This window comes from Phoca vitulina, unplaced genomic scaffold (assembly GCF_004348235.1).
Source record: "Phoca vitulina isolate PV1807 unplaced genomic scaffold, GSC_HSeal_1.0 scaffold46, whole genome shotgun sequence".
Lineage (NCBI taxonomy): Eukaryota > Metazoa > Chordata > Mammalia > Carnivora > Phocidae > Phoca > Phoca vitulina.
In genome coordinates this window covers 7,357,200-7,383,759 of record NW_022589749.1, presented here as the reverse complement: position 1 = coordinate 7,383,759, position 26,560 = coordinate 7,357,200, and the positions used below count along the sequence as shown (strand labels likewise).

Genomic DNA, 26,560 nt, shown 5'->3' with positions numbered 1-26,560 from the left:
AATGACAGAATTAACAGATCACCAATTATCCACCCCTAATACATTAATGGATCTGGAAAATAAGCATCAATGGTGCTAACATCAGCAAGAGAGAGACGGCCAGACATTACGTACCTCCCGGTGCTTCTCCCAAAAGTCAGACCTGGATCTGACCGAGTCTGTAGTGCTAACTACCACCTCACAGGAAATAGGGTTCAGAGGAGCATGTTAAACAGGACCCCTGGGGCACAGCTGCTCACCAAGTCCAGATTCGGGGATACTTCACAGATTCTTCAACAAATGAATGTCAGGGGGGAAGAGAAAAGATGAAAATGGAACCTGCAGATCAAAAGGGACTTAAGGGGCACCTGGGTGGCTCAGTCGGTTGAGTGTCCAGCATCTGACTCTTGGTTTCAGCTCAGGTCATGATCTCAGGGTCGTGAGATCAAGTACCAAGCACCCACATAGGGCTCCACGCTCAAGGGGAAGTCTGCCTCAGGTTCTCTTTCTCCCTCTCCCTCTACTCCTCCTTCCTCCTTTCTGGCGCTCTCTCTCTCTCTCTCTCCCCATAAAATCAATCAATCAATCAATCAATCAATCTTAAAAAAGGGGGTAGATTTAAAAGACACATCAGCGGGGCGCCTGGGTGGCTCAGATGGTTAAGCGTCTGCCTTCGGCTCAGGTCATGATCTCAGGGTCCCTGGGATCGAGTCCCGCATCGGGCTCCCTGCTCCTTGGGAGCCTGCTTCTCCCTCTGCCTCTCTCTCTCTGTCTCTAATGAATAAATAAATAAAATCTTAAAAAAAAAAAAAAAAGACACATCAGCGGGGCGCCTGGGTGGCTCAGTTGGTTAAGCGACTGCCTTCGGCTCAGGTCATGATCCTGGAGTCCCGGGATCGAGTCCCGCATCGGGCTCCCTGCTCAGCAGGGAGTCTGCTTCTCCCTCTCCCGCTCCCCCCTCTTGTGCTCTCTCTCTCTCTCTCAAATAAATAAATAAATAAATCTTTAAAAAAAAAAAATAAATAAATAAAAGACATATCAGCCATTATAGCATTTGAATCTTTAGATCCCTATTTGAAAAAACAAATTATAAAAAAATTTTTTTATGAGAGGCGCCTGGGTGGCTCAGATGGTTAAGCGTCTGCCTTCGGCTCAGGTCATGATCTCAGGCGCCTGGGATCGAGCCCTGCATCGGGCTCCCTGCTTGGCGGGGAGCCTGCTTCTCCCTCTCCCTCTACTATTCCCCCTGCTTGTGCTCTCTTGCTCTCTGTCAAATAAATAAAATCTTCAAAAAAAAATTTTTTTTATGAGATAGTGAAATTTGAATTCTAACTGGACAGTTGATGACATCAAGGAGGCATAGTTTTTTTTTTTTTTTAAGATTTTGTTTATTTATTTGACAGAGAGAGACACAGCGAGAGAGGGAACACAAGCAGGGGGAGTGGCAGAGGGAGAAGCAGGCTTCCTGCCGAGCAGGGAGCCCGACGCGGGGCTTGATCCCAGGACCCTGGGATCATGACCTGAGCTGAAGGCAGACGCTTAACGACTGAGCCACCCAGGTGCCCCTCAAGGAGGCATAGTTAACTTTTTTAAGCGTGATGATGGTGTTGTGTGTTTTTAAGTCTTTGTTATTAGACATAAATGAAGTATTCATAGATTTACATCTATGATGCGATGTTTGGGATTTACTTCAGAAAAACCCAGGGCAGTGAGGATGGGGATGACAGAGAATGAAACAAGATTGGCCATGCTCTGATGATGGTTGAAGCTGAGTGATAGACACTTGCAGATTCATTATACTCTTTGCTCCAGTTGTGTGTGTCTTTGAAATTCTCCAAAATGAAATGTGATTAGAAAGAAACCCAGCAGTAGGTTTGCTAGTACGCAGGAACGTCTTAGCTTTGAGGTCGTCAACACCCCAAGCCTGGTGGCAGCATGTGGACCTCAGCCAGGTTCCCATATTCTAACGAGAAAGGCAGTTGCAGTCGGGGAATTGATCATTCATTCACTAGTATCTGAACCTCTACTAAGCCAGGTACTGTGCCGGGTGATACTAGCAAAATACAAAGTTGTGAGCAAAACAGTGTCCAGAGAAAATCAGCATCCAGAGGATTTCCAGTTTAACGTTCTCTGATCTGATAATAGAGGTCTCAATAAGCAGGAATTCTTGGAAACCATATTTTCCCTTCCCCCAGGCAGCATTAGCTCTAACCACCCTTTCCTAATTTGTGTTAGGGCTTTGCAATGAAAGCTAACCAGAAATATTTAATTAAGAGAGGGCTGCTGGGTCCATGAGGTGCCAAACAGGCCTGACTATCTGTAGACATTTTCTAGGGGACCACTGTGTTCTCACTGGATCCTGCTTCTGTGCCTGGGGATAGGCTGAGTAGATTCTGAATTATCCATTCTGGAATCTCTACACCCATAAACTGCATTGGATTGTCCCCAATTAACTATCAGGACACCACTTGACAGTTTCAGGATCCTGTGTGCCACGCGAGTGGCTTCACGCTCCTCTTGTGCTCCGTCCTCAGTGTGCATGTGGCTCCAGGAAGGGGGCTGTCTGGTTCCTGACTGCCCCCCCACCCCCGGGGCCCGGCTCCGTACCTAGCACCGAGCAGGTGCTGAGTAAAGACTTGTCCAGTGGCCTGCATTCCCTGCTGTGTAGCAGATGGATCTGGTTCCTCATTTGTAAGGAATAGCATAGTATCTTTAACACCAAACTTGCGTGAAAATGGCTCTCGTGGGAAACTGACCACAGCAGGGGCCAGGAGAAAAGCAGGCCTCCGCAAAGATCCATTTATTGATACAAAGAGAATGAGGAAAACACAGTCTCTTTAGAATGTGGAAAGGTGGGGTGCCTGGGTGGCTCAGTCATTAAGCGTCTCTCTTGGGCTCAGGTCATGATCTCAGGGTCCTGGGATCGAGCCCCGCATCGGGCTCCCTGCTTGGTGGGAAGCCTGCTTCTCCCTCTCCCACTCCCCCTGCTTGTGTTCCCTTTCTCACTTTCTCTCTGTCAAATAGATAAATATAATCTTTAAAAAAAAATATTTAGAATGTGGAAAGGCTAAAAATAACCTAGGAGAGCTGGCTGTAAAGAAGCTCACGATAAGGACACAATACACACACTTCATGGGTGGATGTCAGATGCAGTCCACCGAATCCCAAAAGCTGTGCTGAAAGACTACACGCCCTATGATGTATATACTTCTGTGACATTCCAGGAAAGACCAACTACAGAAATAGAGATCCAAAAAAAAGATTAAAAAAAAAAAAGAAATAGATTAGTGTTGCCAGAGGCTGGGGCAAAGGATTGAGTTTACAAAGGGACACCACGGAAATTTGGGGATGATGGGCATATTTTGTATCTTGATGACAGTGCTGGTTACCTGACAAAACTCAGAATTGTACACTTTTATAAAGAGGGTGTATATACACTATACCTCAATTTTTAAAAAAATGTACATTAAGGGGCGCCTGGGTGGCTCAGTCAGTTAGGTGCCCGACTCTTGGTTTCAGCTCAGGTCATGATCTCAGGGTTGTGGGATGGAGCCCCGTGTGGACTCCCTGCTCAGCGGGGAGTCTGCTTCCCCTCTCCCTCTGTCTCCCCTCCCCTTGCACGCATGCATGTGCTAGAATACGTGCACACTTGCTCTTTTTCTCTGAAATAAATAAATCTTAAAAAATTTTTACATTAAAAAAATCCTTCTCCAAAAATGCCTTGATGCATGTATTTAAAAAAGAAGGGAGCAGTGATCTGTGCAGAGCGGGGTCCAGAGACGAGCCACTAATCTGGTCCCCAGTGACCCTGTAACAGTTTTGCAGCAGGGACAGTTTAGGGTAGTGCAGGGCTCTCAATAGCCCACCGGTGACAGCAGAAGCGACCGGGGGTCTTCCTGATTTCATTAGTTTCTTTAGAGGGGAGGAGCAGGGAGCAGTCCAGCTGAGCTTGACTCCTGGCTCCCAGCCCACTGATGGAAGCGTGGGCACGCCTCCTCTCTAAGACCCAGATCCTTGTCCGTAAAGTGGGGAATAAAACCGTCGTCGTGCTTCAGGAATTCAGTGAGCTATAATCATACACGCAGAGCACTTAGCACCGTGTCTGGAACGTGGCAAGTGCTCCGCAAATGATAGTCGCTGCTAATAGCATTATTAGGAAGGGTTGTTTGGGAGTAATCACTGTTTTTCTTTGCTTCTGCTTAGGGCAAGCAAGCTTGGCAGCCGCCGAACAAAATGAAAAGCTGACTGAATATATGTCTAACCTGGCCTGGGATTTTGCAGTCAAAGAAGGGTTCCGGGTTTTCAAAGAGATGCCAGCCACAAAACCACTAGTGAGGTCCTGCCACACTCAGGCTGGTCACAGCCCCTGCTGAGCACCCCCGGCGCGAGCAGTTACATCGTCTTCGCAGACTCCTCCCCAGCTCAGGCCTCAAAGGGAGCTCTGGTTATCTGTCCAGAGGGCCTTTCCCCACCACTCGGGGCTGTACCTGTGACTGCAGCACCCCACTGAGTCAGAGCTGTGGACTCACCAAGCCTCAGTGGGGGACGCACCCCTTCCCTGCCGGTGGAACACCTCAACGGAGAGTTGGTAAGATGTCATCAACACGGCAGAACCTCAGCTCACTGACTGGACACATCTGTTCCCCTCGGAGGCAGGGAAGAGATGGGAGGGCCGAGGTGAATTATCTTTGCTTTCCATCATTGTCGGGAAGAGCTAGCTCTAAGATGCCTCAGTTTTCACTTCATGGCTCTTTCTGTGAGACCGTGTCCTCGCCGGGTAACTCAGCCCCGGCCGAGGACCTGCCACGTCTGTGGTTCGTGCCCCGGGACACGTGGGCTCGTTATTTTATGCATATTTGTATTATGTCAATTTGAAGCCATGTGAAATAAAATGCATCAGTTCATAAAGTCTCTCTTTAAGAATCCGTAATGTCAAAGCCAGAGGGCTAGAGCCCACTGCCAGCTGTTGACAGACAGGGACACCACGTTAGTGATAATGGAAATTCCTTCTGTTCTTTGTCAGGAGGAGTCTTGGCTTGTGTGAGTTTTTAAGTTATTTGAGATCTTCAGGAGGAGCACACATTTTGCCTATGATGCAGCCACCACCTACTTTTTAATAAAATGGCATTATCACTTTTTTCTGGTTACAAGCCGATTGCAAAATAACCAAAGCTCAAACATGACAAGAGTATAAAAAAGAGTTCATGACATAGAAAGACTTCTGTAAAATTCTCTGCTCTCTGAAATAATTACTGTCAACAGCTTGGTGTATTAGGCTCCCAGCTGCTTTTCTCTATTACATACTAACATATTCCTATGTTGTAATGGGATTGTTGTATACATTCGCATCTCCCACTTGCTTAGTTAATTTAATGACACATCAGCACCTGGAGATGGACTGTCCAGGGTTTTCGCAGTATGGGTGTACGTAATTTGTCTATCCTCCCCTTGGCTGAGGGACACTGAGGGTGTCTCATTTGGCAGGCTACATCATTCTGGATCACTTAAGCAGCAAAGGACATTAGCTAGCTGCTGACATGGACAGGGAGGCTGAAGACCCAGCTTTAGAAGTCAAGCAAAGACAGACCACAGGGAGTGTGGCCAAGGCTATCACAAGAGCAGCTGGCTGGGAGGTTCTTTGGGAAGCTTCCTCAGGACTCTGGAGTTTGATATGGGAATTTTCAGAGGGCAGGGGATCGGGGGAGTAGGTCCCAAGGCCATGCCTTCATTGCCACGAAGCAGGGAGAAGGAGGGCATGTCTGGCCCCCTTCACATTCTGCAGTAGGAGACTCTGCCTTGATCCCATCAAAATTTATATAGTGAGGGAGTCCTCCAGCATAAGAAGGTGATTTGGGGTGCCTGGGTGGCTTAGTCGGTTAAGCGTCCGACTCATGATCTCAGCTCAGGTCTTGATCTCAGGGCCATGAGTTCAAGCCCTGAGTTGGGCTCCACGCTGGGCATGGAGCCTACTAAGAAAGAAAGAAAGAGAGAGAGAAAGAAAAAGAAGAAGGTGGTCTGGGTCCTGTGCAAGCAAGGTGCATTGAATGTTCTTACGCATTTCTATGTACATTTACTGTTTCTCGACAGGATAAATTCTTTTAAGTAAAAATACTGGTCCAAGAATGAGACCATTTAATGTTTTAATAAATGTTGCCAAGGTTTTTAAAAAGATTTTTAAATTTTTAAGTAATCTCTACACCCAACATGGGGCTCAAACTCACAACCCTGAGATCAAGAGTCACACACTCCACCAACTGAGCCAGCCAGGCGCCCAAATATTGCCAAGTTTTGATCAGGAAGGTGCTTACTAATTTATGCCCCCATCAGTAATGCGTGAATTGCTCTTCCCACCACTGCTTCCCACCAGCATACTTCATCCTCGCGCATGTAATGTAAGCTGGTCAAGGGCACAGAAGCACTAGAAAAGGAAACACTCATGCAAACACCTCCAGACTCTAAAAGGAATGCCGAGGCAAAACCTAGAGTAGGGATCTTTCTACTTCCAGTTATATCTGAATGGGAACATGATGATAAGTAAGATTTGTGGGTAAAGTGGTGAAACTGTAGCTCATGGCTTTTATCCCAAGTGTCATTACTCCCATAAATAGGAAGATGAATTTGGCCATTTCCGGTGCATTTCACAAATCCTGTGAGGTATGCCTTGTTAACCTCAATTTAAAGGAAAAGAAACGGATTTGTCCAGAGATTTGTCCAGCTAGGAATACTAGCGTCTGGATTCCTGTCCAGAGCTCCTGGGTTCAAATTCTGTGGGTTCCCCACACATACACAAGGACATAATTAGATCCATTTCCTTAATTCTGCCTCTTCAGAACTCCCTTGCTTCTTACTCCCCAGCCCCCAGCCTACTTTATTTGTTCCAATTAATCTGCCCTTTCGCTCCTTGGTCATTGCATTCAGAGCTACTGAGCTTAATACAAACGGTGAGACCAGTGCATGTACTGATACTGAAAATACGTCATTAGACCAGGCCCGATAATCGGTGTAAAAGTCAGGCTAGCTGGACCCCTCCCCGTAAGAAGAAGTGACGGTGATTATATTCATGATCACTAACATTTAGTGCAGCCGTCGGCTTCTGTGTCAGACACTTCATATTCCCTGTGTCATCTCATTTAACCCTTAAAACAGCCCAGTCAGGTGGGCGTCGTGGACCCTCCTTAGGTCTTTGGGCTGCCTAGGGTTCGGTCCCCTTTCTCGGTGGCAGCATCCCAGTTTCATCTGGGGGCACTCCTTTCCCCCCTTTGGATACAGTGGCCAAATTTTCAGGGTGCCAGTCCAGCCCTCCTTGGCCAAGAAGTGGGCACATGCGCCAAGCGAGGCCAGCCAGACTGTCCGGAATTGGGAAAGTGAACAGTATTTTCAAGAAGAAACATTGGCATTCACTCATTCCTCAGGAGGACTGCTGAGCGTCCTGTCCCCTGTGATCCTCTAGGGTGTCTGTTTCAGAGCCTCATTCTCTAACCTGAGCTCCTGAGAACCTTTCCATTCAGTTCCTTTTTTCCTGTTAGTTAGCGACACTTGGTGTTTACTGCTACAACTCAGTAGTCCTGACTGATGGATGGGTAGTTATGTCCCGTTTCACAGATGAAGAAACTGATCAAATATCTTGCCCGGCAGGTATGTCAGGAATGGTGCTAAACTGGATAATCTGAACGAAGGCCCGAGCTCCTCACCCTCAGGCTAGACTTCCTAGTTACCTGGCTAGGAGCTACATTTAGAAATCTGGGGTTACTTGTCCCCTCAGTAGGGAAGCTGGTTCGGGGGTCTGCTTGTGCACCATATCAAAGCGGCTGAGGCTGCCGCCACATGTACTGGGCCTGGTTCCTATCAGGCACGCTAACGGATCCTTCAGTCTCCTGTGTTCACGGCGCATGTTCTAGAAGATTCATTACAACCCTAGTAATGCTAACAACGGTGGAGGGTGGGGTATGTGGGGTGTCTGGGATATGGAGACTGCAGGGAGTGAACCGACAGCCACCATCACAGCTAGGACCCCACACCCCAGGCCTCCTCGTGCTCACCCCACCCACAAATCTGCAGGCTTTCTCTCCAGCCCGATGATGCTGACTCACATCATTATTTTTGGCACACACTTCGTTTCTGGCTCTCTACTTTCCTCCTTCCAATCCCTTTCATGATTTTCCATAGGCCAAAATAAAAAATCATCCACTGTAGTTCCCTGACTTATTTTTCCTGGAGAAAGCCAAGGCTGAAAGACTTTGGAAGCTTTTCCTACCCTTGGAGACGGATTCTGAGATAAAAATACGGAGCAGGACTGACCAACATTGAGTGTGCACATTTGTGTGAACTCCTGGGCATGTCTGTATGCTCCCGAGTTTCCTCCTTTACAATTCTCCTGAGCGTGCAAGGATATACTAGTTCTCTGCAAGAACACCAGTCCCCCTCCTATGTTTCGGGCTTCCCTCTGGCTTCACTGGCTGCAGGAACACATCCGAACTCAAACTGCTCATGAGGGAGGACGGCTTCCAGCAGCTGGCTGGAGCCAGAGCAAGAAAGCAGCTCAGGATGGGAGTCTTCCAGAAAAGATGGGAGCCATGCGAGTCATGGGCCTGGCTGGCTTCTGTGAGTCTTTGGCCCCCCAGTTCCAGTTGGTTTTCTTTCAACAAAGGAGGTTCATGGCTGGGCTTTGGGAAGAATCTTCAGGAAGGTATCAGAGGGCAATGTGACTTGGAAGGAGCTCTGGCTCATGCTTTCAAGGTATTTGAAATTTTGAATATGGACACGGGAGTCACTGTAATGCCTCCTCTCCTTTTCAGATCTTTAATTGTTCTGCACCAGATTTGGGGAACATGAAGCTTCTGGTGCAATACGGCCCAGGAGCAAAAGGCCCACTGGCTGATTCTGTTGCCAGAGGGAGAGGCCAGCTCCCATTCGGCTAGGACTTCGCCCCCCCTGCACCTCGCTTGGGACACCACCCACTGGAGCTCCTCCTCATCAGGCCGGACCCCTGTGGGGCCCCTCCAGGCTCTGCTGGACAGGGAGCTGGGAGTGAGGGGCCCTGGCCAGCTCTAGGCCGATGTGATCTCACTCAGGTCGCCTCATCAGTTGCCACCAACCTGAGTCTTCCATCTGAGAGAAGAGCTTCTACATCACAGTCACCAGGGGTGGATCTCAGGCATTCGGCCTGACATTCATTTTTCCATGACACTTCCCTGGGTCTGTGTTGATAAGCATGTCTCTCTCTCTGCCCTGCTGTTACCTGGGAAACAGGATGCAGAGAAGATTCTGTCTCTGTGCTCCCAACAGAGGCAGCAGAGCCCAGGAGAACCGGAGGTCCTACGTGGGTCACCAGATGCATCACACATGTGACGCGCTGGGAACCTCTCCTTCACTGTCCCACTGTCTTCAGTGGGCCCCGGGCATCCCCGCTGGAAAGGCAGAAGGTCACCTGTCAGTGGCTTCCCCCTCCCGTGAGATCACGTGTGCAACAGCACAGGGGCCCAGTGAGAATCCTGCCCTCCGTCCTACATTCACTCTGCAGGGCCCTCCCTAAGTGCTGTGTGGACCTCACCTCCGCAGGAGGTACGGATCATCGCAGCCATCCAACAGAGCAGGAAACTAGGACTGAGAAGCTAGCCCCCTGCCCACACGTAGGGAACCGAGAACGCAGGGTTGACCTGATTCTGAAGCCTGTGCCCCTTACGTTGACGGCGCCTGTGGGAAGAGCAGAACGGGCTGCCAGCGTTAATGTAGCGGTTTTCAGCCTCTTGTCTCTACATTATATTTTCAACTCTACGTGGTACTTTTTTGAAACAATTGCTCTTATGATGTTGGATTCATTCCTCACGGGGACAAAACCCAGCAGCTCTCATTTCTAGTCAGGAGCCCGCGTGCACTCATCTGATTACGTGAGGTCTTAGCTCCATCTGCCTGCTGGCTGTGGCTTTCCTGGGCCCGACTGCGTCTGTGAAGAGAGCTCATGGCTCCGGCGGCAGATGAGAGGGCCTGCCTCTCTCCTTTCCTCTCCATCCTGGATCCTCGCTGCCAGCTTGGTGTGTTTAGGGGAGAAACAGACCCACAGGCCCCCAGCCACTGGCAGCATCGTGCTCTCGGTTCCCATGGATACTCCGGGGACGAAAATCATCCAGGCTGTGACAGCGGACGGGCTGGAGGACGCTCCGGGGTAGCATCCCAGGAGCGGCTCACCTCTGTGTGTGGCTCTGGGCCTGGGCAAGTGGCTCTGGGCAGTCCTTGTTCTGGATCGGGGTACAAAACCTCCGTGAATATGATGACATTGGGAGGGCCACATGCTCCTGCATTTGATTTCCATACATGAGTATCAACCACAAGGCAAATTTCAGACAGGTATTTTTATACTTTCTTTTTTCTCTTCTGAACTTAGAAGATAAGCAAGAATCTGTGAGATGAGGAGGCCACGCAAGACAGAAGCAGGAGGCGGGACGTGCACTGCAAACTTTCTCTTCTAGATCCCAGTAGACAGCTGACCTCCAGGCTTGGACCCCCTCCCACACGGGCTCTTTCTCTCTGCTAACAGCGTTCACGTTTTTATTTTCAGTGTTTCCAAAGGATCACTACGGTGTTAAAGTCACATCCCACCAAGGAGTTTCGGTTCAAGGTAGAGTCATCATGTTTTAGAAAACAAATGGCAAAATATTCATTTAACACAGCAAATCAGTGATTTATTTTCCATCTTTAATAGGCTCCTTCCTGCCCTCCCTTCCCCGTCAACCATGTCCCAGACAGAAGGCTGAGTAAAGGGCAGCAATATTGGCACAGGTGACCTGAACTGTTGCAAGGGATAAACACATCCAAGGGAAACAGGTAGACAGACTGCTCAGCGGGAATCTTTTGGGTGTTTCAGCAGCCCTGGTGAAGTCCTGTTTGAGCAGATAGGTGTACTCGAGGAGAACATGGTCTGGGTCCCTGGCCGAGGCTTCAAGATCGCCCAGGGCAGACTGGATCCCAGCAGGATCCACCAATGCATATGGCTGACTGGATCATCAGGGAGGGTCCTGGTGCTCGGAAAGCCCGCTGAGTGCTTCTCCTTGTGCCTGCTCTGACCTGGAGCCACCTGTCTGTTTTGCCTTTGGACCTCAAATCCTAACCATTTTCTGAGAGCACTTAGCAGGTGAAGCAAGATGATATTCTTGCCAAGAAGCTGTGTCCCTGTCTTTGCTTTGCATCTGTTACTTGGTGAAATCTGAAATTCAGAGCAGAATGAGTCTCCCTCTGTCGAGGTGATCAGAAGGAAAAGGCCAGCCTCTATGGCAAGAGGGGGCAAAGTTCCAAGGTCCAAAAGGCCATGGGCTGCTGAGGACCACTTCTGCTACTGGCTCATCTTTAAACATCAGCTACCAGAGAGAACCCACATTGGTGGCTTTTGTACCTGGGATTCTAGAGTCTAGCCCTATACCACCCTCCTTCCCCAGCATGTCCACAGAGACTTTATTCTTTGATCCCCTGAAAGGTTGGAAGCCCATGCAAAAGAAAGCTATATTATTTGACAGAGAGAGACCGTGTGTGCACAAGCAGGGGGAGCAGCGAGTGCCTGGCTCAGAATGGCTCTCTTCCTGGAGATGTCCCCTGACAGCTGCGTGATAACGAAGGTTCTGGAAGACTTCAGCTGGAACCATACCTGCTGTCCACTCTGCTAGGTGACTTCTGCCACCGGGAGATCTCTAGGTTAAGATTTGGGAAGGAGGCATGATTGAATGGTTAGGCTGGGACCGAGCCCTGCATCAGGCTCCCTGCTCAGTGGGGAATCTGTTTCTCCCTCTCTCTCTGCTGCTCCCCCTGCTTGTGCACGCACGGTCTCTCTCTGTCAAATAAATAAATAAAATCTTAAAAAAATAATAACGTAAAAACTGATGAGTTTAGAAAGTGGTGTGATACGACTTGAGTTTTAAAAAGATCTTTCTGTTCTCCAAAGTTCACCAGAATAAAAAAAGAATAAAGGAGGATTACAGCTGGCTTAAAGTTCCCTAACATTGCACACAGCTCTAAAAGAACCACCTATGAAATTAAAAAAAGAGAGAGAGAAAAGAAAAGGAAGTGGGGGCAGAGCCTTAAGAAGCTACAGAGCAAAGGATCCGGAGAATATAGGAGATCTAACCTGGTCCTAATCTGATGTTTTTTCTACCTCCAACAAACAGTTGATGTTTCTGATAAGCCAAATGTATTAACAAATGGGATGATGCTCTCAGCATTGTGCTTCTCTGAAATGCGAGTCAGTTGTGGTTGCGGGTGCACACTTGGGCATGAACAAGCTTGGTGGTAATGATCTTGCCTAACCAGTTTTATTTGTGAAACACTAAACATCTTGCCACCATCCTTACATGGCTGGACCGACCTGTCTTCTTCTTAGCTGTGGGAAAGGGAGCAACATGTGATCAGAACATGCTAACGATTTTTCCTTCTCACAGGAATATTCTATCCCAAAGCAACTGAACGTTCGCACATTCCTCTGTTCCTCTCTTGACAAGCATTGGAGGCTGGATTTCTGTAGGGCTGAACCCTCCCCAGTGATCCTGTGACAGTCAAACGTCCACAAGGTTCCATCAGGAGTGAGGACTCTGGTGGGGGCTTTCAGCCCTTCCCGTTCTCCCAGCTCCTCATTCTCCCTGCAGCAACTTGTGGGCATGGCATCCACAAGCTGCCCATGCTCCCCTAAGCCCTGATTTCAGATACTATCAGATACTTCCAGAATAATCCTATAGAGGCTGAAAGAAAGACTGAATCCCAGACAACTTGCCTGGCTGGGGCCCCCTCAAGACAACAGCCGGAAATGATCTCAAAGAACATTCTCCACCACATACCCCCATCTCAGAGTTTCCACTGGTAGCTCAGAGATGCCCATTGCCTGTCAGCACCGAGGGCTGCAGAGCTGCCCAGGGATAAGTGGGCAGGCCAGGAACACAGCCTGCCCTTCTGCAGTCATAGTGAAACGTTGTGTCAGCCCAGGGCTGAAACAATGGTTGAACATCTCTGAGACATGTTAGTTGGTATTTATACTGCCTTCTGTGCTGCCAGATGGCTACAGACTTGTGCCCTATGTCACCCTTGCTCATGTGTGTGAGCGTCAGAGCACACGGATGGCGGCGTCTCAGACTCCAGCAACCTGGGGTCCAGATCTGTGATCGTCTATCTGTTGGACAAGTACTCTGGGAGCAGTGTCTTTTAACCAAGATGGCTGAGTAGAGAAATGGCTTCTGGGAATTCTGTATCCTATCAGCACTAGATAGATAACACAAGGTAAAGAGCTGTCAAAGAGAAAGGCAGACGCTAATTACATTGGGAAGGACAGACATTAATCAATAATGTACTACTGCAATAGGGCAGAGGGCTCAGCATAAACTGACCTCAACCGCCATTTTTATAGTGAGCATTTTCAAGGGAAGGAGGGGTGGTGGGGGTTGTACAGGGAATTTCCTGCTGATCTACCAAAAGTAGGAAGTGGGGGCTGGTCCATGTGAAGCCTATTTGGGTTTGCTAACTGGCACTTGCTTATTGAAGTTGGGCTTGAGCCTCCCAGAGACTGGGAGACAAGTGCCCTTTCTTGGGGTGTTGGCTGCAACAGAATACCTTTTTTGGAGCAGCCTTGAATTGTCTCACGCAGCACTTTCCTGGGGGCTGAGGTCATTATAGGGATGTAGCCTTGAGTTGCTAGAAACTATGTTGCTGTGTTTTCAAATCTTTTGATGTGGTGGTGCGGGGGTGGAGGGTAGGCTAAATAAATCTTTTGTGCTGAGAGTCTGCAGTTTTTACAGGCCAAGTTTGAGGGCCACTCAAGAAGAAAGCTCAGAGGAGCCGGGCAGAATTTGGTTAAAGAGAGAATCTTTGTCAGCTACGGATCTGGATTTAAATAATAGCCCTGGGTTTGAATCCTGGCTCCATGACAGACTAGCTGGGCGATGTTGGAAGCCATTTTTCATCTGGTAGAGTTGGTTTCCTCATCTGAGAAATGGGGAGAACAGCACTTCCCCTCCAGGACTGTTGGGGGATTAGATGAGACGATGCACTGCACAGCTTGTAAGAAGCCCGTGGTATACGTGTGTGTTTCGTCTGTGGCTGGAGTCCAGAGGGGGCTAAAGAGCAGGCTGCGCTTCAGTTGATTTAGGCCTGCAGGGGCTCCAGAGTCAAGGCCCAGCTGGGACCAGCTAAGACTGCAACATTTCTCAGACTGTAATGTCCAAAGGAATCACCTGGGGATCTGGTTAAAATGCAGAGTGTAATTCAGGAAGTCTGACAATGCTGCTTGTTCGGGGACCCCATCTGGAGAAGCAAGGGTGAAGCACGTGGCTAGACTCCCCTCACTTGACCCCTGGGAGTGAGGCTGCACCACCACCAGATAGAATAATCGCTACTGGGTATTTAGTACATACTAGGTGCAAGAACCATCCATATATTATTTGAACCCTTACAATAATTGGCCGCTACTTTTTCTCTGCCCATTTTAGAGGTGAGGAGACTGAGGTTCAAAGAGACTTGTTTAAGGTCAATGAATTCGAACCTAAATTCGGGGACTGCAGAGCTCTTTCCACTGTGAGGCATGGATTTTTATGATCTCTGTGGGGCTTCCTGAGAGGTGCTGATTGCCTCACCTAGAAACAGAGGAGGAAAAGGAAGCCCCATTTAGTCTAAGAGGAGCATGTCCTGCCATAAAGAAAGTATATGAATTTTTCCCAATGATTCTACTTTCAAAGCTGGGTAGTTTTGGGAATACGTCCTTACCATGCCTTTCAGGGGCAACCAGCATGGAGCAGAGGGGTCTGCTCTGCGAGCGTGGCTGCACGTGTGGCGTGGTGAGCTAGCCGTATGTGCAAATAAGGAGGGCAGCCTGGGCCCAGGGCTGCACCACATTTCCTCCTGCTTCTGAGGCAGAGTAGCTTCCTGTTTATTTATTTTTTATTTTTTTAAAAGGTTTTTATTTTTATTTGACAGAGAGAGAGAGAGCACAAGCAGGGTGAGGGGCAGGCAGAGGGAGAGGGAGAAGCAGGCTCCCTGCTGAGCAAAGAGCCCGATGTGGGACTCGATGCCAGGACCCTGGGATCATGACCCGAGCTGAAGGCAGCCACTTAACCGACTGAGCCACCCAGGCACCCCAGAGTATCTTCCTATTTAAATGTTGCTTTGGGGGCTCCTGGGTGGCTCAGTCAGTTGAACGTCTGACTCTTGATTTCTGTTCAGGTTACAATCTCAGGGTCATGGGATCGAGCCCCATGTCAGGTTCCACATTCAACAGGGAGTCTGCTTGGGATTCTCTCTCTCCCTCTGCCCCCCCATCCCCTGCTGTCTCTCTCTCTAAATAAATAAATGTTCCTTCGAATTGCCTACCTCACATCTACTGTTTGGGTGGAAAAGAAAAAGCTTCCACTAGATAGAGTCAGTGTCCCAGGATGGATGGGTACTAACTAACCAAATACCTAAAATCTCACCATTCAGTGACTCCAAAGGACACCTTAGTTACCACCTGTTTTAGAGAGCAGGTGGAACTAGATTATTTTCAACATGAAAACACACAATTGGGCTCTAACCAGGAAATGTTGTGGAGTATTGCAAAGCTCAGAGTGTATCTGTCTTCTCAGAGCAAGTGAAAGGATTCTTGCTCAACTTGCTGCTTCTCCCAATGATCTCAGCTCAGTGGCAGGACAACACTAATTCATGTCCAAGTGTTCACATCTCTCCCTGCCGCATCGTGCTAAAAAGAAAGATCATTGTGCTTGCTTCCTTCCTTCCCCTGCTTCACTCTTCTGCCCTTTAAAGATACTTTGCTTTTGTCAGCTCAATTCCTGGCAATGAGTCCACAGACAAAGGGCAATGGAGAGCAAGAGAGAAAGATGAATCTAGAGAAAAAGAGAATTTTTTTTTTTTTTAAATAAGAACGAAGACTTAAGAGCAAGAAAACGAATTGAAAGAAAGAAAAAAAAGACCAACACACACTGTCAGGGAGAAATCTAGGTGGAGAGTTAAATTTTAGTTAATGCTCTGGACAGACTGAGCCACATGGAGGCACAAGTATATTAGGGTTTCAGCACATCCAGTTGATTTTGGTCTGTAGTGCTTGGATGACTCGAAATTGAAGACTGTCTGAAAGCAGCTGCCAAAGGCTAATATGGATATGGAAGACTTCCCTGGAGGATGGGATTTGGCCAGAATCTTGATAGGTAAGATTTCTTTAAGCAGAGAGGGTAGGATGGACCTGGGGAGGATGGGTCCCCAAGACGAAGAGACCATGGGCAGGAAAGCTGCTGGTGAGCGCCACAGATGAACAAACTAAAATAAATAAATCTGTGAACCAATGTGTACTCTATACCAAGACACGCAACCATGCATGCTGGCAGGGACCCAAGCACGTTGCTGCCCACTCTCTCAATGTATATGAATGTCTGTAAGCTAACGAATTTCTCCTTCCTCTCCCCACAACCAAATTTATGGCTTCCCCTTCTTGGAGAACAGCACAGGGTAGAAACATCAGCACCATCTTCCAGCTCTCCTTCACTTTGATCTCCCACAGCAAACCATCAATTCTACCTCTATGTGCTCCCTCCCAGCCAACCCCATTGCTTTCAATGAGGCCCTCGTCATCTCTCATGTCAGATCTCTGCAACTGGCTTGTCTCCTCTCTACAACCAATATTCTATGTCGTCTCCAGAGGATCCCTCAAAGCACATATGCAAACTTGTCACTTCCAGGCTTAAATATCTTGGTTAAGAGAAATGATAAAAATGATACTACAGGGGCTCCTGGGTGGCTCAGTCGTTAAGCATCTGCCTTCGGCTCAGGTCATGATCCCAGGGTCCTGGGATCGAGCCCCACATCTCCCCCACTTGTGCTCTCTCTCTCTCTCAATCAAATAAATAAATAAATAAATAAATAAAATCTTTAAAATAAAAAATATGATACTACAAATGATAGTACAAGACTTACAAGAAAGCTACAGTGATCAAAACAGCCTCATACTGGGACATAAAGAGACAGATTCAGGAAACAGAATATAGTTCAGAAATACTCAACTACTTAAGGGCACTTAGTATACTAAAAGATGGCTTTTCATATTGGGGGGGAGACGAATTAATGAATAAGTGGTGTTAGGTACCCTGAGAAACATCTAAAAAAAAAAAAAAAGAATCAGATCTCTAAATCTTTCCTTCTACCAAAATTAATAAAAGAATCACATTTTATAGTTTAAAATGCAAGCAATAAAAATACTAGAAAATAAATAGGTAAACATTCAATAAATTGTGTTGGGAAAACTAGATAACCAGATGCAGAAGAATGAAATTGGACCCCCATCTTACATTGGTCACAAAAATTAACTTGAAATAGAATAAAGACTTAAACATAAGACCTGAAGCCATTGGCAAAGATTATTTTGCATTAAAAATTAATAAGTGGGATTACATCAAACTGAAAAGCTTCTGCTCTGTGAAAGAATCAACAAAATGAAAGGGAATGGAATGAGAGAAAATATTTGCAAATTATATATCTAATAAGGGGTTAATATCCAAAAGATATAAAGAACTCGCACAACTCAGTGGCAAAACAAAACAAAAAAAACAACAACAAAAATTCCCTATCCGATTAAAAATATGGACAGAGGAACTGAATAGACATTTTCCCAAAGAAGACACACAAATGGCCATTAGGTACATGGAAAGATGCTCAGCATCACTCATCATCAGGGACATGCAATTCGAAACCACAATGAGATATCATCTCACACCTGTTAGAATGGCTATCATCAAAAAGACAAGAGATAGTGTGGGTGGGTACACGGGGAAAAGGGAATCCTTGTGCACTGTTGATGAGAATGTAAATTGGTTCAGCTACTATGGAAAACAACATGAAGTTTCCTCAAAAAATTAAAAATAAAACTGTCATGGGGCACGTGGGTGGCTCAATCAGTTAAGCGTCCAACTCTTGATTTTGGCTCAGGTCATGATCTCTGAGCTCAGTGGGGAGTCTGCTTAGGATTCTCTCTCTCTCTCTCTCCCTCTGCCCCTCCCTCCTGTGCACACACTCTCTCTAAAATAAATAAATAAATCTTAAAAAAAAAAGAGAGAAAGAACTACCATATGGTTCAGTAATCCTACTTCTGAGTATATATCCAAAGGAAATGAAACCAGGATTTTGAAGAGATATCCGCACTTTCATGTTCACTGTAGCATTATTCACAATAGCTGAGATACAGAAAGAACCCAAGTGTCCAGCAATTGATGGATGGATAAAGAAAATGTATATAAATACAATGAAATATGATTCAGCCATGAGAAAGAAAGAAACCCTGCCTTTTGCAACAATATGGATGAACACTGAGGGCGTTATACTAAGTGAAGTAAGTCAGACAGAAAGATAAATGCTGTATGATCTCTATTACATTTGGAATCTAAAAAAGTCAAACTCAGAAAGGTGGTTACCTGGAGCTAGGTGATGAAAGAAATGGCAAAATATTGGTCAAAGGGTAAAACCTTCTAGTTACAAGATGAATAAGTTCTGGGGGTCTAGTACAGCATGGTGATTACAATGACCAGTATTGCATTTTATACTTAAATACTTGAAAGTTGCTAAGAGAGTATATCTAAAATGTTCTTACCACACACAAGAAGAAATGGTAATTATATAAATAACATGATGGAGGTGTTAGCTAATGCAATGGTGGCCATTATTTTGCAATACGTAAGGGGATCCAACTGTGAACTTACACAATGTTATGTATCAATTATATCTCCATAAAGTTGAAAAATAACAGAAAAATAAGAGACATTTAAAAAATAATCTGAGGGGTGCCTGGGTGGCTCAGTCCATTAGGGCATCTGCCTTTGGCTCAGGTCATGATCTCAGGGTCCTGGGATCGAGCCCCGAGTCGGGCTCCCTGTTTGGCGGGGAGTCTGCTTCCCCCTCTCCCTCTGCCCCTCCGCCTGCTTGTGCTCTCTCTCTCATTCTCTCAAATAAATAAATAAAACTTAAAAAAAATAAAGAAGAAAATAAAAAATAATCTAAGTGGAAGAGGCTTTCTAGGCATGACATAAAAGCCAGAGACATAAAAGAAAACACTAAACAGGGGCTCCTGGCTGGCTCAGTCAGAAGACCATGCAACTCTTGATCTTGGGGTCATAGGTTCCAGCCCCATGATGGGTGTGGAGATTACTTAAATAAATAAATAAATTAGAGAAAATAAAACACTGGACAACCCCCCTCCCAAAACAACAGCAACAAAAAAACCCTTAAGACAAAAACAAAACCAAAAACAGGCATCAACTAAGTAAAAAGATCAAGGACGATTGGCAGAAAATATTTGCACCATATATGAAATGACCAAATGTTAATTGCATTGATATATATATAAAGCACCTACAAATCAAATCAGTTTTAAAGAAACCAACAACAAACCAATGGAAAAATGAGCAAGGTACCTCAACAGTTTGTAGCAGAGGAAGAAGACATGACTTCATGTAAGCAAAGATGTTCAAGCTCAGTCCTGAAAAGGGAAATGCAAATTAATGTGATAGTGAAATGCTATTTTTCACCTATTTGATTAATAAAGCTTAAAAAAACTTAATAAATTGTATTGGTGAGGGTGTGAGGAAACTCATATATGACAGTGCGGGGGGAAGGCATTGTAAATTAATCAAACCTCTATGGAGGATAATACAGCAATATCTACAGTTAACCCTTGAACAATGCAGGGGTTAGGGGCACTGGGGATAACAAAATACCCCCATGCAGTCGAAAATCCACATGCAACTTTTGACCCCCAAAAACTTAACTACTAATAGCCTATTGTTAACCAGAAGACTTATTGATTGCATGCATAAACAGTCAATTAACACACATTTTGTGTAATATATGTATTATGTACTGCATTCGTACAATAAAGTAGGCTGGAGAAATGAAAATGTTAAGAAAATAAGGAAAAGAAAATATATTTACAGTCCTGTAAACAATTTGCAAGGAAGTAGACCTGCACAGTTCAAACCCGTATTGTTCAAGAGCCAACGTATAATTAATGTTGTAAGTATCCTTTGATTTAGCAGCTGTTTCTATGAGTTTCCCAAGTAAGTCAAGGATATAGACTGTTTATAATGGCAAAAGGTTGGACACTGTTTATAATGGCAAAAGGTTGGACACAACCTAAAAGCCCATCCACAAGAAATTCATTAAATAAAAATGGTACATGAATCCAATGGAATTCTATGTAACAGTTAAAGAGAATGGGGACACTTTTATTGTGTGCTGGTGCAGAACCATCTCCCAGACACATTATTAAGTGAACAAAGCAAGATGTCTTGGGGAAGGGGAAGTGGGGGCTGAGTGCTGCATTTAGAAAAGAGGGAGGTTCACTTTTCAGTTTATCTCTGCCCCTGATCTCCAAACCTACTGCCCCTTCTTCGGGGCACACATCTCATTTTCCAGACTCCCTTACACGGAGGAACGGCCAAGTGACTGAAGACCCAATGAAACAGGCTCAGACACAAAAACTTCCCCTGTGCCATCCTTAATGCTCTTTTCTCCTCTGGTTGTCTGAAATGACACCGAGCTCCACCGTGACTTTGGGAATCAGGTATTAACCTCAGAGTCATACTCGGAAAAGAGCCTGGGTCCGGGGGCTCCTGCCTGGAGGGGAACATCTGTGTGAGACACAACGTGAGCAGGGACTTTATTGTATGTAGTCACTGGAATTTGGTGGCATATCTGCTATAGCAGCTCTGTTAATTATTTTGTTATCCTTTTGCTATCACATCAGCTCTTTAAGGCAAAACAAAACACACACACACACACACACACACACACACACACACACCCCACACATACCTCACATACCATGTGCGTCTCCTTCAGACCTTAGAACACCTTTGTCTGGTACTTAATACCCGGCATTGGTCAACCTCTTCAGCCTTAGCTCCCGTGGCTGGAGCCTCAGTAGTAAAAACCCATACACTTGCTGCCTAGATCTGCCCCTTTCCTCTGCTCCTCTTCTGTCAAAACACAGCCCAGATCTTCCTGCCAGGTTTCTTCACCTCCTCCTCGGACTTTTGCTGATATTACCTGGTTGAAATGCACACAGCTGACCTTGTATCCATCCTCCTTCCTAGGCGAACCTGCTGATTCCTCCCTGTCTCCCCAGTGTCCAGCTCCGGGATGTTCCCGGAATTAAACAGTTTGCAAGATCCTTGCCCCCACCCCTGCTCTCTTGTAGTCCATTAGCCACAGAATGAGAAACCAGTGAGTTTAAGATGCAAATCAAGCAAGCCATCCTTCTGTGAACTCCTCACCACTCTGTGTAAGATCTTCCGAAGACAATTCAGGTCTCACCTGTCACTTCCTGACCCAAGGATTTAAAAGCAGTGCTCTCTGCTCCAACTGTGTCTTCACCCTATTCGGTATCTTCACATTCCTTACCACTCTCCGAAATTACCTCGTGTTTAGTTTAAGGTCGGCCTCCCTCACTAGAGTGTAAGCCCGCGTAAGTCAGGGCCAGGGTTGCTCCGGGTCAGGCCTGTCCACATTAGGGTTCAGGCACACACACAGAATTCGCGAGGTCGGGTTATTGCGTATACCCGGCGCGCCACGCGGGGGGCGGTAGCGGGGCACAAAGGGGAGCCGAGCGGGAGCAGCCCAGGGCCGGGGGCCGCAGTGGGCGCCGCCGGGCAGCTCCGCCCGAGACCCCGGGGGAGGTGGCGGGCACGCCCCCTGCGCCCCGCCCCGCGCCAGCCCATTGGCGGCCGCGCCAGGGGCGGGGAGAGGTCGCGGTCGCTGTGACCCCCACAGCAGCGCCAGCCGGCGGCCGGGCACACACGGTCCTGCACGCCCGCGCCCTCCGCAGCATGTTGCGCGCCGCTGCGCTCGCCGCCGCTGGCCTCGGGCCCCGCGTAGGCCGCCGTCTGCTGTCGGCCGCCGCCACCCACGCGGTGCCGGCCCCCAACCAGCAGCCTGAAGTCTTCTACAACCAGGTGAGGCCGCCGGCCCCGGGGCTTTGTTCTCTCGGGGGAAAGGAGCCCGCCGGGTGGGAAGGCCTTGGGTCTCTTTGGGCCCCAGTTTACCCACCTGGGGCTCGAGAGGTTTGCTGCGTTTGGGCTTTACGCACACCTTCCCTTTCTTCCCGCGAGCATTTTGGCCCCTTCACCGCCGCTGACAACCCCTGTTCCATTCTCCGGCTGTGACTTGGGCCGCGTATTTGTTCTCGTTCGGCCGCCGTCCGTTTTCCTGCGCCCGCTCTCGGGGTTCCATTCTCCGCCCCTCGGCCTCTTAGTCACCGCAGTGTCTGCAGAGGGCTTTCACTATCACCCACCCAGACGAGATTTCCATCAGAGTCCGGCTTAGCGGGACCTTTTCTGTCTTTTCCTTAGTCATTTCTTATCCCTTCATTCTTGCCCACGTCCAAGGAAGTCCAAAAGGAAAAACAAGAAAAGGAGGGGGCCTTCTCAGCTGAAGTTCACCAGTTCGCTAAGGAAAAGGCCAAGGCCCCTCGGCCGGGAGCGCCCACGTCCACTGCTGGGAACGGGGAAAGGGTGCGGGGCCTTCCGCCTCCGGGGCGCCATCCGCAAATGGTGTCCGCGCCCTCCAAGGATCAGGTTTTCTTCCAGCAAACCAAGGAGGGGCTTTCCAGGATCATACCGATTCCCAGAGGCCAATTTCTTGCTCAAGCAGGACTTTGGAATAGTCTCTCTTTTGTTCTTTGAGTTTGGGTAAGGCGCTGGAATTCACAGAGAAGGAAATCGTTGTGAAAAGAGTTCGTTTTGTATGTGCAACAAATTGCCCTTCTGTGAGCTTCCGATTTCCTCTTCTGTAAAGTGGGAAGTGGGTGAGTCAGCCAGCATGGGGCCTGGTACACTTGGTGAGCACTTAACAGCAGTAACAGCTATTCTCGGTGCACCTGGCACCATTCTGTTTTGTTGTTTCATCCTTACAACAGCCCAGTGAGGTGGGCACTGTGATCATCTCCATCATTATAGATGAACAGCCTGAGTTACAGAGAGGTTTCGTGAGTTGCCCAAAGATTGAAGCCAGTGGCAAAGTTGGGGTTCACATCTAGACTCCCAAAAGAAAGCCTCTAATCAGAACATTCTGTGCTACTATTGATGCAACTCGGGGTTGGAATAGAGGGGTCACTGCTGATTTAGGATGCCATAGAGCTGATCCCTGGCCGACTACTTTCAACAGTGGACCTGCTTGTCTGGCCCAGAGCTGGGCTGCAAAGGTGCACACAGGTGGTGGGTAAAGGCACATCTGTGTGATTGTAAGGAGTTACAAATGGTCATTTGCGAGGGAATAAAAACAAAAGATAAAATTTCCTTTGGGTAACACAAGCCCCAAATGCAGCAGTTGTTGTTCTTTTGGTAGGCTGCTTAATGAGTTCATGCTTGGAAGACTTGAACATCAGAAAAATCACACAGAAATATCCTTAAGGGAAAGGTGTCAGCACCCCAAGCCTTTGTGGACACAAGATGTAATTAAGATCTTTCTCCTTTGTGGTCACATGGAAGTGAGGAAATGGCATCCAAACGTTAAGTGTCTTGTAGATAGCGTGAGTCCTGCTCTCCAGACTTAATCTGGGGATGTGAGTTGGAGAGGAGTGCAGTGTCCCTGCAGCTTCTTTCCTTTATCACATTTTTTGAGATCATAAAAGTAACAGTTGCTCACTGTAAAAATACAGAGTACTGTAAAACTGCCCCCCATCCCCCATTGCACTACCTCCAAGAGCACTGTTAACAGGAGGTCCGTGATCTTGCGTTTTCTGTGTGTGTGTGTGTGTGTGTGCGCGCGCGCACGCAAGCATGCACCAGATTTTTTTTTGCATAAATGCGATACTAGCACTTACTGTTTGAAACACTGTCTCATTGAACAATGTATGTGAGTTACCTTTCTCAGTCAGTACATTCATATCTTTTTTATTCTTTCCAAGGTTGCAATGCATCGCACCATGTTGAACTGACACTTCTTAAAGTTCCTTGGGCTGTTTTCAGTGTTGCTTTGTTGGTAATCCTGCTGGCAAGCATGCCAAAGCCTAATCTGAATATTTTGAGTCTCTAGGAGCCAAGGGCTCTAGGAACAAACTAGATCATATTCCTGGACATTTCCTGGGGTGTTACTGGGTCCTTGAAGTTCAATGAACATTCTGGAGTTGAGCTTCCCAAAAAGGAGCTCTTCCAATAGGCTTTGAAGTTGCTTCTGCAGGCTAGGTTTTCTTGCCAAGGGCATTTGCCGGTGTGTGTGGGCTTTTGGGGAACGTCACACTTCAGGCTTGTTGGGTCTCACCTGGATGGGTGGGAGGGGTGCAGGCAACAGGTCTTCTCCTTCCTACTTCCTTCTCTCAATCCAAAAGAGGTTGAGGGGGCTGGTTTGGTCCACCTTCCTGGGGTCCTCTTGCCTCTACTTGTCTTGGGTGAGGCCGCAGGGTGGGGTAAACTTATTGGATGGGTTAGGAAGATTTCAGGACATGTTCTTCTCCCCCCACTCAAAAGCAGGGACCTGTAGGGGGAGCTGATGATGGCCAAGCTTCTTGAAGATCAACATTTCTTATCCTTGGTGATTTCAGGGCCACACCTCTGTCAACAAACTGATTTTCATTTTTCATTCTGTTTTTCTTTCCTGACTTGGAGAGTAATTAAGATCTAGAAAGACAACTCAAAGGAAAACCCAAGGGACTGTGGCTTCAGCAAAGTAACCTCTCTGGATGAATGTGACTAATACTTTCATCTGCAGCATCACCAATTCATGTTGGTTGATAATAAATACCCCGAGTTAAGCTTTGCTGATTTTATTTTATTTTATTTTTTAAAGATTCTATTTATTCATTTGACAGAGAGAGAGAGGGAACACAACAAGCAGGGGCAGTGGGAGAGGGAGAAGCAGGCTTCCCGCTGAGCAGGGAGCGTGATGCGGGGCTCGATCCCAGGACCCCGGCATCATGACCCGAGCCAAGGGCAAATGCTTAACGACTAAGCCACCCAGGCGCCCCAAGCCCTGCTGATTTTATTTTATTTTATTTATTTATTTATTTTTTTAAAGATTTTATTTATTTATTTGAGAGAGAGAGAATGAGAGAGAGCACATGAGAAGGGGGAGGGTCAGATGGAGAAGCAGACTCCCTGCCGAGCAGGGAGCCCGATGCGGAACTCGATCCAGGGACTCCAGGATCATGACCTGAGCCGAAGGCAGTTGCTTAACCAACTGAGCCACCCAGGCGCCCAGCCCTGCTGATTTTAAAAGCTCCTGAAGTTAAGCCCTACTGGTTTTCAAAGCCAGGTATTATGGGGACTTGTCTTCCCAATGTGAGTCCCCAGTGCCTGGTGTGCCTAGTGTAGGGTCTGATCTCTTGCATTTGCTTCTCCACACTTGTGGTGTCCCTCCCCTTTGTGGTTAGTCTTGCCAGGGGTTTGGTTCCCAACTGTGTCTTTGACCTTCCTACCCTTTTCAGTGTGGCCTCCTGTCCATGATGAACTGTGGAAGGTCTGTTCTACCAATCTTCAGGTCATTTTCAGAGTTCATTGCACAGATGTAACTGTTATCTTGGTATGTCTGTGGGACAAGGTGAGCTCAGGATCCTCCCACTGTGCCATCTTCCTGACTCCCACGTTGGTTGATAATAATAATGAACACCAGAATATTGTTAGAGACCACGTTGCACTCTGGACTCAGACTGCCTGCCGCTCATTGACGTTGACTTGGGCAGGTTCATTCATTCAACAGACATTTCCTGAGTACTCCCAGTTCCAATGAACAAAACAGACAGGAATCCCTGCCTGTGGGAAGTTTGTGGCCTGGATAGTAGAGACAGACAAGTAAGTGAAATGCATAGTATGGCCAAGGCAATCAGCGCTATGGAGAAGAACAAAGCAGGGAAGAGGGGGATACGGAGGGTGGTATAATTATTTAACTCTGTACCTCAGCTACCACATCTGTAAAATGGGGTAAAAATCCCATCTACATCCTAGGGTTGTTGTGAGGCTGGAGTGAGTTCATCCTTATACCGCCCTTAGAAAGTGTCTGGCTCATGGCTGTGGGGGGTGTCCATGTTCACGCAGCCTTAAGTAAAAGCTGGGGTAACAGTGATGCTGTTGAGCTTACGAGATAATGGTGATGTAACTCCATTATGTGGGTGCTGTTGTAGTTGTAATTTGTTTCCTGAAGGGGTGAGCTAGGTTCTGGTAAAGTTGAATGGGAGTTTGGGGTGGTGAATTCAATGTGTGTCTCTATTCTTAGCTTCTTGACCACAGCACTCAGGAACTAAAGAGAGAACTGACAAAAAGGAAATTAAGAAAGGATCTCCCTGTATAGAATTTTCTGGTTACAATATTAATACGTCCTCAGTACCAAAAGTCAAGCATTACAGAAGTCTGTGAGGTAGAAACGCACTGGAAATATATATCGGCATGCACAGATGTTCATTGCCCCGTAGTTTACATTAGCAAAAACCTAGGAAGCCACCTTGCCATCCATGGGGAAATCGAAGAACAACGTGTACTGAGGTTATAGGAAGGAATAATTCAGTGCATGCAGTAGTTACAGGCATTAGCTGGAGCTATATGAATAATGGGTCTCAAAAACAATGTGTCAAGGCAGGAAAGGGTCTGGCATTCTG

The 26,560-nt window shown here is 47.2% G+C and overlaps 3 protein-coding genes across 5 annotated transcripts in view; 2 read left to right on the top strand and 1 right to left on the bottom strand.

The window, feature by feature from the left end:
- ACAD10 (acyl-CoA dehydrogenase family member 10) overlaps positions 1 to 5,674 on the top strand; it is a 38,235-nt gene extending 32,561 nt beyond the window's left edge. Inside the window, 2 exon segments of the mRNA XM_032431226.1 lie at positions 4,183 to 4,349; positions 4,352 to 5,674. Of these exon segments, the coding sequence (XP_032287117.1) occupies positions 4,183 to 4,349; positions 4,352 to 4,489 (305 nt within the window). The 3' untranslated portion in view covers positions 4,490 to 5,674.
- Positions 1 to 26,560, bottom strand: part of BRAP (BRCA1 associated protein) — a 93,611-nt gene that overhangs the window by 62,338 nt on the left and 4,713 nt on the right. The window contains exons 1-2 of one of the 3 annotated variants that reach the window (XM_032431228.1): positions 22,024 to 23,251; positions 19,392 to 19,456 (exon numbers count right to left, since the gene is read on the bottom strand). The gene's annotated coding sequence lies outside the window, so the exon portion shown is untranslated. Of the gene's footprint in view, positions 1 to 19,391; positions 19,457 to 21,291; positions 21,494 to 22,023; positions 23,252 to 26,560 lie in introns of those variants that run through there. The other 2 variants (XM_032431230.1, XM_032431229.1) reach the window with 2 other exon arrangements.
- Positions 21,745 to 26,560, top strand: part of ALDH2 (aldehyde dehydrogenase 2 family member) — a 28,649-nt gene continuing 23,833 nt past the window's right edge. The window contains exon 1 of the mRNA XM_032431231.1: positions 21,745 to 21,929. Coding sequence (XP_032287122.1) covers positions 21,804 to 21,929 — 126 coding nt within the window. The 5' untranslated portion in view covers positions 21,745 to 21,803. The remainder of the gene's footprint in view (positions 21,930 to 26,560) is intronic.